The sequence below is a fragment of the Sceloporus occidentalis genome, unplaced genomic scaffold (genome assembly GCF_023333645.1).
Source record: "Sceloporus occidentalis isolate IW3139 unplaced genomic scaffold, rSceOcc1.0.p SCAF_3, whole genome shotgun sequence".
NCBI classification, from domain to species: Eukaryota; Metazoa; Chordata; class Lepidosauria; order Squamata; family Phrynosomatidae; genus Sceloporus; species Sceloporus occidentalis.
The window spans coordinates 205,487,349-205,500,309 of NW_028316983.1; the positions used below are offsets into that span (position 1 = coordinate 205,487,349).

The 12,961-nt window shown below is 39.2% G+C and overlaps 1 protein-coding gene across 1 annotated transcript; it reads right to left on the minus strand.

Moving 5' to 3' along the window:
- Positions 1–1,588: 1,588 nt before the first annotated feature.
- Positions 1,589–12,753, minus strand: LOC149317394 (COP9 signalosome complex subunit 5). The gene is made up of 8 exons (XM_089517415.1): positions 12,447–12,753; positions 10,625–10,859; positions 9,637–9,765; positions 7,794–7,859; positions 6,741–6,826; positions 5,877–5,988; positions 3,825–3,973; positions 1,589–1,973 (listed from the first exon to the last, which is right to left on the minus strand). Exons 1-8 carry the CDS (start codon positions 12,650–12,652, stop codon positions 1,889–1,891), a joined length of 1,068 nt encoding a protein of 355 aa, XP_089373541.1. The 5' UTR covers positions 12,653–12,753; the 3' UTR covers positions 1,589–1,888.
- Positions 12,754–12,961: the final 208 nt, after the last annotated feature.

Sequence of the window (12,961 nt, forward strand, 5' to 3'; positions counted from 1 at the left end):
ACTAAGCAGTTTTGACTGGTCAACAATGTATTTTCACAGTTTAAGGTACAACGTAGATAATATGTATCCTTCCAACTCATGGATGTCCAGAAGAATCCTTCTAGCTCATGTACTCGTGACAGATTCAGAATGCAAGAAATTTCCAAAACCTGCTACTCAAGTTATAACAGTGTAACACCTCTAAAGCATACCAATTCCATCACATTTGCAGTTCCTATAGGAATTGATATAAGTAGTTATATTCTGACCGTCGGTTAAAAATAGGGCCACTGAAGTGGTTTACTTGAGATCAATAAAAACAACATCTGCTGGTTGCAGGCTTACAGTCTAAAAGACTTCTTGAAAAAAAGATGAGGGAAGACAAAAACATAAAAATCTCAGACACTAGTTCTTAAGGAATATGTAGTTCTTTCTTGTAACAATTCACTTGAATTGTAGGTAGTTCAGAGGGAGTGACCAATTGAAACTGGCTTTTCAGCAGATCCATTAATGTGCCTATTTTCCTGCAGTCCATTATAGACCAGCATCCTGTTAGTGATGCAAGCAAGGGTAATTTCACTTTTTGTTTGCATATCTTTTTGTTCTTGTTGCAGATGCTGGTATTCCCTCCTTCTTTTCACAATGACCAAAGCTTCCCTCCCCTTGGACTCAGCATCTCTCTGCCAAAAGCTAGTGCTGGTTTGGGGTACAGGGGATCAAAGAAACATCTGGCTAACTTCCCATAGCTGGACAGACTGAGGAAATCATCTGCTGAGACCTCTGGAGGATCCTAGTGGAAAACGTCCTCAGTCTACATTACCTGACATTATGCACAGCCATGTAGGATCTTGGTCTTACTCTGATGGAACAGCAGCTGGCACATGCTAGTTGAGGGAGGACTCTGGTGGAATTGGATGCCAATATTAAAGATATGCAAACCCACAGTAATGCTATGAATATTTAGATACAGAGGGACAAGAGTGAGGTGATATGATAGCTACCTTTAAATATCTGTAAAGCTGTGACATGGAAGATAGGATATGCTTGTTTTCTGCTGCTTTAGAGGGTAGAATTTGAACCAGTGGGTTAAAATTATAATAAAGGAGATTCCAAATAAACACTAGGAACCCCTGATCATAAGTGTTTTACACTGGAAGAGATTGCCTTGGGCAGTCATATACTCTCCTTTAGTGGAGGTTTTTAACAGCATCACTGTTGAACTTCTGCAGACGTTGTGGATCACTAGAAGTGACTGAGCAATATTGTGGAAAATACTGGCCTAAGAAGTCAAGACAATAGAACCAAAGTGGTTTGTGAGAAAAACCACAACTAAAAAAATACACAGATTTCTCTGTGTTTTTATGTGTAGATTTAGAGAAGTTTAGGTTTTAGGAAAGAATTACTCCAGTTCCTGGATTTGTTACAGAAAAGCACATTATGCACTGCAGAGAGACTATGCAGTATTGTCTGTATTTGGAGAATTAAATCTGGTCGGTCTAGTTCAGGAACAATTTACGATTTCTGGCTCAAGAGTTCTGCAGAGAGGAAAGAATGAATGATGAAATTTAAAGATAAAATTAAACAAAGCAAAATGAAAAAAGCAGCTGGCCATTTTTAAGAGAGCTTTATTGCAGATTGACAAAGAGATAAATTCTAAACTTTCATCGTCCAGAAACTGTCACATTTACTGTTCCTTTTGAAGCAATGACCAAAACTTTATGGTAAAGAACAGAGTTACAATAAATTTCGGAGCAATGTTCTTAAAACTGGGCAAAGAGGTGGCAGAGATGATTTAAAGTACTACAAATTAACTGAAGATTTCCATTCTGGCTTCAGTTACAAACTGAACAAGTCCAAGGAGGTATTGTCTTTCTCCATCCTGAAGATACATATCAGTTGGTGATATACTTCAAGCAATGTTAATTTGATTAAAAAGTTTGTCCTTAATAACCTGAGACATCAATCCATGTATTGCTTCTATGGTGGTCTTGCAGCTGAGAGAAAAATAGAAACATAAATTTAAAGTTGGCTAAATTCAACTCTGTCACTGCATAGTAGTGATTCAAATGCTTGAGGAGCTCACGGTGCCCATAACCCCATGAAGTGATACTAGCTGTCCAGTTTTGAAAAGATAGGCACAACAATTCACTAGACAACAAAAAACCATTGGCTTTAAAAGGTAAACTAAAACAGTCTTTGTATCTAAGTGCACAGATGCAGAAATTACAGGTATGAGTATATAATCTACAGTACAACCAGGAAAATGTTCATTGACTGTATTGTATCAATAAAGTGCAGTGTAGGTACCAAAGAGTAGCCTAAATCCATGTGACTGAAATAACATACTCTTCCCCTGTCTAATCCACTTTCATTTCAGTGTCACTGAAATAATGGTATGTTCTTTTCCCATTTATTCTGCCTTCACCCTTCTCTTTATCTGCTATCATGCTTTAGTCAACTTGTAAGACTGATAATTCCCAGGACTGTGCTCTAATATTTAAAATCCTTTATTATGCACACCACCACGTACAAAAATGGACAAATGTCAGATATGATTCTATGATTCGTTTTCACTGTACTTTCTGCATCTGCTTTATGCCAGTAAACAAAGACAATAGTCTGTAGGGGCCATAATTCAATGACAGTATATAAACTGCATGCAGAAAGATCCAGATTTATTCCCTGGCATCTCCAGACATGTCTGAAACCCTAGAAATCTGCTGCTAGTCAGGACAGACAATATTAAGCTTCTGTAATTCATGGTAAGTACCAACCCCTCATTTACAATATAGCATGTGGAATACATATAGCCAGGATGGAAGATTGGCTGGTAACCATATATATAAACTGATCTGAAGAAAGCAGGGTAGTTAGTAAACAAATAAAACACAATACTAAGTAAAGTTTAGAATCTGATTTAAAAAGGTCTATTGGAAATAAAGCTACAAAATGCTGAACATTGCTTTTAGTACTCAACATCCCACACCAAGGTTCCCTGTTTCTGTTTATTAAAAAGGTAAAGGTAAAAGTAGTCCCTTGACATGAATATCTAGACATAACTGACCGTAGGGGGCGGTGCTCATCTCTGTAACTAAAGCAGAAGAGACAGCTTGTCCAAAGATGACTCCGGTGGTCATGTAGCCAGCACAACTGCACCAAACCCTGTTACCTTCCCACCAAAGTGGTACCTATTTATCTACTTGCATTTACATGCTTTCAAAGTGCTGGTTTGGCAGAAACTGGGACTAGTGACAGGAGCTCCCTCCATCATGCAGAATTTGGGCCTTGAACTGCCAACTTTCTGATCTTCCGATCATCAGAATTGGCATCTTAACTCCTAAGCCACCACATCCTGTTGTTTCTGATTATTACATGCCAAAATTTGTGTAGTTTGAAATTCAAATGCTAAAAGATGCATTATTACATTTACCTAGTGGCAAACTCCTGTTCATCTCCACAAAGAATCCTTTAAAAATCTGGAGGGGCCTTTTTAAAGAAGTACTCTTTGAAGTATGGCAAATGGTCACTGAGGGAGAAAAAATCAGCTAGTGCCTTCAGCACACATGGAAGTACATCCATGTGCTGCATTAGATCTGGGCATTATGCCATTTTTGGTGATATTATCTTTGTAGCCCAGATTAAAATATCATGGTATGAAAAGACATGAGGAAAATATCTGAGACAGTCACATTAGGATTTAGAGAATTCAAAAAGAAAATCCAGTAACTCAGTAAATAGTTAATTTCCATCACCCGCTTCATTCCTAAAGATGGGAGCAAGTCAACTATCCCCAGGTCACAACTTACAGTATTCTAAAACAAATTCTAGAATAGAAATGTTCTTACCTGTCCCTTGTTGCTTTGGCTAGCTTGTCCTCTGATTTTCTGTCATGAGACTCTAAACCCAACATGAAGCTTCCTCTGCCTAGCTGAGCTTCCGACTGCTCTAATTTTTCAGAAAGATCAAATACTTGCCCAGTAGTGTAGTCCGCATTCTGCATTTAAAAAATATGTAACAGTTATAGATCTGCCATAAATTCTGCTATACAACACATCTTTACCAACGTTAAACCATTTCCAAAATTATTTATTTTGTGTATCACACAACTCAATGGTAATTATCAAGGGGAAGTTCAATTTCTAAAATTAATGAGACTTCTACCTTTTAAACACAGAAATGTGAAAATAATATAACAGAGCCAAAATGCATGTATATAGGTATTTAATAGTGCATAAAGAAAAAAATCTACAAGGTAGTAAATACATTGGGTTGGATTTAGGCTTGCCCTCCAGAAATAGAAAAAACACTTTCAATTTGTGGAGGAAACTGAAATCCAGCAGACTCTCCCTGTGAAAGGAAAGGGGCAGATTTGTTATTTTTGTGATTCGGCCATAATATTCCAGAGCTGTTCCCAAATCATCTGGAGTAGTGAGTGATGGCCCTGGAGACAGAAGAAGAAACTGCAGAAGACAACCCCCTCTCCATTAATCTAACACTACTGGAACTCATTCAACTCTAGATCCAATTGATTAAAAGTCTGACATGTGATAAAACTAATGAACTGATTATGAGACAAAGGTCTGGATAGATGGGTCAAAAGAAGCAGCTTCCAGCTGCTTTGGGAGTGAGGCCTTTACATAACACATGCCCCCAAAGTGGCCCAAAGCCACTCTGATTGCATACTCTGGTCCTCTGGACCAGAGCAAAAAGGAGCCAAAATAATCCAGCTCCTGGCAGTGCAGGTTGGGGCTAGTGGCAGTGGGCCATGCAGTTGCCACAGGCATGTTCTGCTTGTGGCTGGAGTGGCCTTGAGCCATTTGTTCCTGTTCATCTGCTCCTGGCCTGACTAGGCTTCATAGATGTTATTTTGTTACTTTATGCACACATTCGGTCTGTGTTCTGTACAGTGGGGGATGACAGTGATCGGAGGATGATGGTGAACTGGGAATGGAGGAGCTTTCTATTGTTTCATTTTCATAGACAGATCACTTCCTGGTCAGGTTTAGACTTGGTGGAACTCAGAATCTTTGCAGAGGTGGGGGACCCAGGAGGCTTATGTGTCCAGATGGATTCCTAATGGCTCCTGGGGAATTTCCTGCTGCTTTGGCAGGTGATCCTGTTGCAGCCCTGGTTGATCTCTGGAATGGAGAAATGGCCAGGGAAGTTGACACAATCGCTCTTAAGTGTCCTGTCTCATGTAGTGTAATGTTTTTAACTTCTTAAAATTGTTTAATTGTTTTTAAACTTTGTATCTATGTTTTAATGCCTTTTAAATTACAAAGTTTTAAATTTTGTTAGCCGCCTTGAGTCCTTATACCAGCAGAAAGGTGGGATTTAAATAAATAAAAATAAGTAAAAAGTAAACCTTATGGACTGCTTTTCTATGCTAGAGAATAAGATTACTTCCTGTGGTATATTAGCATGTATACAATGTATCTTTCTCCCAAGTTCCTTTTTTTGTTTGCTCCCTTTTACCATATTCTTTCCTACTTCCTTTGATACTGATATCTACAGTGCTTCAGACATTGTGTGTTACTTCTGAGTACCTTATGGGTCTGTAGTTAGTACAGGAATGGAACATCTCAGTCACTGGGGTATAATCTGGCCCTCTGAAGTGACTCACATTGCCATGCCTCCTTCCATCATTTGCTGGTCTGCCAGCTTTTGTTATGTCCCTCCTCATCTCCATTCTAAGAGGCTGAAATACCATTCCTAAACTGTAGTAATCGGCAGTAAGAGCTTAAAACTAAATTATGCTGGCATTTTGGGGAACAAAGCCTTTGGTGCTACGAACTGCTGGAATACAATTTCTAATAATGTTTCTGAAACTTAATTTGGCTCTCTGGTTGAAAGAGATTACCCACCCTTAATTTAGCAAAACCCACAATCATACTTACAGTAAGCAAACTAGAAGAACTAAGAGTGTTCACCCAATATTTATTCCACAGAAGTTCAAGTAACTTGCGATCCAAAGAGGATTTAAAATAGGAGACTTCTAAAGCATAATACCTATTTCATAAGGAAAAGATTATGAAAAACTTTTAAAATGAGCTCCTAAATGAAGATATTATAAGTATTACATGTGTAAAACACTTTTATAAAGACAAGTATTGAATACACTAATGCGACTGTCCTATCAAAATTCCTTATAAAACTAGCTGTGCAGTAAACATCACAGAAAAAAGTGGGGACAAGTTTTGAGGTATGGGAAAATTGGAGTATGTCACGTAGATATGTAAGCCAAACCTAAGAAATTAAAAAAATTAGGAAGAGATGTTTTGCATTACCTACAATGATACAGAAATATCACAAGAAACCTCTCTGTACAGGGCAATAAACTTTAAATTAGGACAAAATGAGCACACATTCATGCACAAAAGATCAACAAAAACCCTAGAGAAATCCAAAAACATAAATATGGGTCCCAATGCGGTTTGCAATCTCTTTATTAATGGGGTATAGCCCCTGCAGATCAGAGGGGCAGTGATATAGTGGAATGAGGCAGAGAGAAGGAAACTGCACAAAGTCTGACAGAAGAGAGACACTATATTAATGGAGCAGAAGACATCACTGCTTGATTTTCTGCCATGTCCACCCCACCCTCATATTTGAGGTTACATTCTAAAGGGGACCTGGGAAATGGGAGGGAGAGAAAGAACCTTCCCTCTTCTGTAGGTTTCTATATGGTTCTGACTCTACACATTTCTTTTTAAGCTAACAAATATACTAAGATTTCTGCATTAAAAAAAACAATTCCTTACTGTTTACAGTGCACACCAAAGTCTTCTATTTTATTAAGTGGGATAGTCTGATATTCAGAAGGGCCCTCATCAGGAGGCTTGTAGCCCTAAAGGATAAAGAAACAAGAAGATGAATTTATAAAAACAGCAAATCTTAAAATATTGTTTTCACTCTGAACAAGGATTACTTCAATTTTAGATGGTGGGTTAGAAGTTTATGGGAAGCAAGTTGCAGCATTTTGATTCAAAAACTGATGCTTGCATCAACTTTTTTCACTTATCATTTATATTTGACCCATGAAAGGCACACACTATGCTTGCTTTCTTATGTCAATGTTGTCAAAACCATGCTTTCTGAATCCTGTCCTCAAATAAAGGAATGCTTCTATATGCCACTGTTTTTTTGTATTTTTAACATACAGTTGGTAAAGGCTTGTAGTAGGTGTTCCTGTAGCCTGCCTGATTTGTCTTTCCACTCTGAGAAGGAAATCTTACACTCTTCTATGGAAACTTTTAAAAAGATTTAAATATAGCTATGTCCTGATGCTTTATAATTTACTTTATGAAAAATGTAGTACTTTTGGTGCTTTGCTGAAATGACAATTCAGTGTTCCTTCCTTTAAAGTAAAATAGGCATATTCCAATAATAAAAGAAGGAATATGTGAAATACAATGCTTAATTGATAAGCTCAAGACACAATTCCTTTATCAAAAATATTAAACAGAAGGTTTCCCTAATAAACTTCAAGCACACAGAAAACCTTAGTGATGCTGCTCCATCATCTGTCCAACTGATTGAATGCAATGGCACATAAACTCTAATATATCAGTTTTCTAAACAAAATTATTAAACATGACTCTCATTTGACCAAGAGCCACAATTCATTTCTAGATATTTTTAATTATAATTCATGGAAGGCTCAATGTAAAATATAAATGGAATAGCAAGTTATGACAAAAACTAAATCTATAGTACAGTGCATATTATTGTTCCACTTATAATGGTAGTGGTATATAATTCTATTCAGTGACAATCTTATGCAACTGTCACCTTGATTATGTAATTAAAATTACCTTGGGATACGTCCTAAAAGCTCCAAGATTCACCTTTCCTGCAGATATTGTCCTTGTTGGATCAATCTGTAAAGCATATTTCAAAATTCACTTATCCTCTACAAACAAACTAACAAAAACAATACATCAATGACCAAATTTTGGGGGGGGGGGGGGAGAAAAACATTTAAAATGAGTTTACTAATATATATATATATATATTATATTAATTACTGGCCGACTTTATTATATATATATATATATATATATATATATATATATAAAATCGGCCAGTAATTAATTTAAGTAATAAGAAGTTTTGTTATTAAAATCTGCATTGCTGTATTTAAGAATGAAAACTAATTTTAATATCATTCTTTAAAATTAAAGAACTAGGAATAATAAATCAATTTTTAACAAATTATTTCCAAGCTCTGCAAACTCTGTCGCATACTGAGACAACCTGGGAAGCAGAACAACAGACTACAGTGCTTTCAAACATGGCAAAAGAGAACTCCTGTATTGTTCAACATGATTGAGAATTAATGATACAATGTAATATATATAATGTTTTCCCCATATCATATACTGTACTGTAATGAATTAAGGTTAGTGGCTACACCTTTTTGGTTAAATGTGTTACAATGTATTTTGTATTGGAAAAAAATGTTTGTAATTTGTAGTCATACATTGCTCAAACATACATACATTCTTTTAAAGTTACATATCTCTGATGTGGAATTTAACTAATGGTCAGCATGGTTAGACCATAGATGATCTTACTGTTCCCAAAAGACTGGTATTTGAAGGTTAGAAAGTCAAGCATTCACCATCTTATTCAAAAGATTTCACTGCTTTAACTAGCCATGAATGTGCTTTTCTTTATGAAAATATATTTTTAAAATGTGGTCAACTTATATTAATGTAGACGCCTAGTCCTTGTTGATACACTATGATATTTTCACCTTCGCCGCTTTTATTTTGCTTTTCCTTTCTTTGTAATCATACTTTAAAACTCCAATTAAAAATATGCCAGGTTGGAGTCAGAATCTGCCTTCTATCATTGTTTCTGCTCATGGAAGGCACATAAGCCTGATTTCTGGGGAAGGTCACCACAATTGCTGCAACACGGGTCACCCTAATGTAAGGCCATTTGTTAAACTAAAGTGGACTAAGGGGAAATTTTTTATCCTGCGATAAGACATGCCAGCATAAAAATAATGTACTTATGTTGAGAAGCAATCCTACAAGAACTGACTTGAATCACTCATAATCAGTTGAAAAGTACAGCTGAGTTTACAGCAAAAGAAACAAAGGCCCTGTCCAGATGGGCCATTTGCGGCGTGTCCATGACATGCTATGGTTGCCTCAGGGCTGCGCGTGCACACGCCCTGCAACCCTAGCACATCATGCACGTGCCGCAGCTGCGCAGTGCCATACATACGGCGCGCACAACGATTACGTCACAGCTGTGCTACCTCTAAATGGCACTGCGCAGCTGCGACATAACCGTGCTGTCTTTGGTGCTTTGCAACGCCGCAAACATGAGCCGCTTTTGGGAGCTCCTTCTCTGCTGCGCAGCAGTGCCGTACAATTTGTATGCTGTGGTGCTCCTGCGCAGCAGAGAGATGCGCCGAGGAGGCGCCTCTTGTTGGCGGTCTGTACCCCGCCAAACTTTGAAAGTAACATTCTGAAGAAAACCAGAGATATCTAAAGTCAGTATGGATACATTTTTAATGGGATTTACTTGCTTATACAAAACCCAGTAAAATGAAATACATTGTTTTCACAACAAAAACAGATTATACAGTATTTGTCATTGTTCTATTCAAGTTTAATTCACAAATTCCAGGGCTATACTCACAACAACAGCCACAAATGGTTCTTGAAACTGCTGGTTAAGCATCTGAGTGCTGACATCAATTCCTGAAAGCCAACAGCCATAGCCAGGGTGGCTGTGATACCAGCCAATTGCATTTTCTAGGCGACCAACCTAAAGGAAGTGTGGTTTTTTTTAGATGGAGAAGAGGGAGAAAGCAGGTTGTTATAAAAAATACAATCTATGTTACCTCTGCCCTCTTTGGGACAGTTAGTAAACTGCAGATTTTATTTCAAAACAGATCATGTACATTGACCCAGGCAAAAAGTTAGATTACATTCAGACTGACAGAAAAAGCCCGATTTCGTTCCTGTCCTTTTCACATTTTTACTGGCTCAAGATAAACTGATCTGGTCAGCTTATACAAAAATCTTTGATCTGACAGAAAATATTCTGGGATAAGCAAAATGTATATGCATTGCCAAAATAAAATCAGAAAGAGCAGGAACCAAATCTGAGACTTTCCAGTTCTTTAAACCACTCTAGATGCACCCTTAGTACAGCATATTTGAAGGGAGGGCAGAGAGAGGTGCACCACATGCCTATAAGAATCTGTAGAGGACTCATGTGCTATTCATACGTATGTTAGTGTGTATGTAGTTAGTAAGACCGAACTCATTATGCACTTGTCAAATGCAGACATTAACTGAAAAATTGCCTATGTCCTCCCAAATTATCAAAACAGTTACGATGTGCATAAAATGGAAACAAGGCAGCATAAAAAAGGAGTTGAAGCAACCACAACAAACACAAAACACCTTCCTGAGAAATTTAGGAAAAAAACAACTTTCAATGCAGCTTTATGCAAATTTAGAGCCAAAGTATAGTAGTATTAGTGATACCAGCTGAAGTTTCAAGCACAATACTAACTGTTTAGAAGTTAAAAACATAGGTATCCATGATTCCAATGAGATTGCAAAACTATTTTGCCATATGTTAAGTTGCTAGAAGGAAATTAAGAATCCCTTTTTACCTGCTTTGCGTTTTCGATATATGCAGCCATATATTCGTATGCAGCAGCCTGAGCGTTAACTCTTGTTTCTGTGCCTTCCACTGGTAGAGCAAAGCTATCCATGATAATCATGGTTTCACCATCCACTTTTCCAAGCATTAAGCCCATCACTTCCAAATTGCCTCCTGATCTAGCATGCATGACCATCTTCAGAAGAGCCAGAGCAGAGATTTTGCAGTACTTGAAATAGTGGTGGCTGTAAAGAAAAGATCAAATATCTTTTTTTTAATCTGCAAGGAAACTATTACAATAGGGAAGGAAAATAAGAAAAATGCAAAGAACGAATATGGTATTATTTATGGTTAGAATGGCCATATTGACAAACTAGGACCAATGAAGTGAAATTCAGTCCAGGCAAGATGGAAGTGCTATTGGTAGATATATTCTTTAAAAAGTCTGTCATTATGACCTCTAAGGAAAAAAAGTTAAATCTACATTCAGAAAATCCTTTTATGGGCTAAAATCAGGCAAAGGTTATCACATTAAAGTTAAAGGTTATAATCATTACTAATGTAGTTGCCATCTTCTTTGCTTTGCCTTTACATCTTCTTTGATGTATGCATGTTTTCTTAGTCTCACCTGTACCTGGACTCCTCCCACACACATTGCACCATTTACCATACTTCCCTCCTTGTCCATCCAGGCTTTAGGGTGAGCAAAAGCACTCATGCCTGTTGAAATTTTGCAAGTTCTTTGGCATTGTTTTCCTTTGCTTCATCCTTTATATCCTCAGTTACATGCCTGTTAGTTTTACCCTCGACTTATCCATAGGTCATATCAAAATATATAATTTTGGCCCCAAAACCTAACTTCCACGTATGCATGAGATCAACTTATAGTCAAGTGCATACAGTATGTGTCTTCAATCAATCTCTTGGTGTCTCTTGATATTCCTAGTATACCGTATAGAACTGAAGGGAGTTCTCAGCTCCTCAGTTATGAAAGAAATCTCTGTCCCTAACTATCCTAAATGAACTCAGTATTTTCTTTTTCTTCTTCTGTTTTATTCTGGAGTCCTTGCTGTCTCTTAATTTCCTGATCCATTCTAACTTTCTCTTCCCCACAGTTTTAGAAAAAACACATTAGGAAGTGCTCACTCACAGGTTTAGGGAGTTTGTGCTAACACTGTGGGCTGATGCCTGTCCCCCATCCAGCGCCGTAAGTTATTTGCGGTGGCCGTGCACAACAGAGCCAGAGGGTAGCCTTCTGCCCCGGAAAGAGTGGGCACCAGGGCTTTTCATACTGTACCACATCAGGCCATTGGGACCACCCTTCTACACACACTACCGAGAGCAGTGATTCCAGCAAACCCACTTGACTCAATAGACTGCCTCTAAAGTACAGTTTGGATGCAGAAACCAGGGACCAGGACACTCTTCCTCTCCGTCTCTTTATTTTGAATTGCTCAGATAGATGTCTTATTTGTGGAGGTAAAAAGGAACACAGTGGGAAGCCAAAAACAGAGGGCTTATGGAGAGCCTAAAGGCAGGGAGCCTATCATGGGGTTTTCTAGGCAAGTTGCTTCCTAGGCTGGGCGATCAGGCGTCCTCCTTTTCCAGGGCATGTCCTACATTCCAGTGGACTATACGCTTTGACTCTTTGTCTGGCTCAAGGCTATGGGATTCTGGGAGTTGGAGTTTGTTCTGGGGCCCAGGCCACAACAAACTCCAACTCCCAGAATTCCATAGCAAAGAGTGAGACGAGGTGCCAAAGCGGGTTATGTCTCCAGTGTGGATGCATCCCAAGAGAGTCCAAGGCCAAGGGCTCAGCCCCAGAAGCTTACTCCTTGGTCCAGGGCTTGGCGGCCAGGATCTCCTGCTGCTGCTTGCGGTCGTACTTGTAGATCTCGTCGATGCTCTGCGCCTCCTGCATGTTGTTGGCCAGCTCCCACGTCTTCTGGGCCATTCCGCTGCCCGAAGGCCCCGCCGAGGAGGAGGAAGAGGAGGCAGAGCCGGCGGCGGCGGAGGCAGAGGAGGAGGCGGCCGCCATCTCACCCGCTCCGACCGCGAGGATGACAGCCGCGCCTCTGAGCGAGACAAGCCCGCCGGCCTCTGGCCCCGACGCGGCGCCAATCAAAGCCAAACCGGAAGGAGAGGGGCGTGGCCGCTTGCTTCCTCTCTTTGCGGCCTCGGCGAATGGTTCCGTCCGCTCTAGTTAGAGCGCCCCTAGCGGCAAGCAGCGGGACAGCTGGGAGGCGGACCCTTTTTCACCCTTTCCGGGTCCGTGAGGGCGCATGCGCCGTCGGTTGAGGTGGCGCAAGGGCTCTTGGGAGTCGCAGGCGTTGTCATGGAAACCTTC

What these genes read in the sequence shown, in the direction of transcription:
- LOC149317394 (XM_089517415.1), bottom strand. Translation starts at nt 12,652, where the DNA reads ATGGCGGCCGCCTCCTCCTCTGCCTCCGCCGCCGCCGGCTCTGCCTCC. An exon ending in GCCAAGCCCTGGACCAAGGA is followed by an intron (nt 10,860 to 12,446) that starts GTAAGCTTCTGG and finishes TTTTCTTTACAG; the next exon opens with CCACCACTATTTCAAGTACT. An exon ending in GTTCTTCTAGTTTGCTTACT is followed by an intron (nt 3,974 to 5,876) that starts GTAAGTATGATT and finishes TTTTAAATGCAG; the next exon opens with AATGCGGACTACACTACTGG.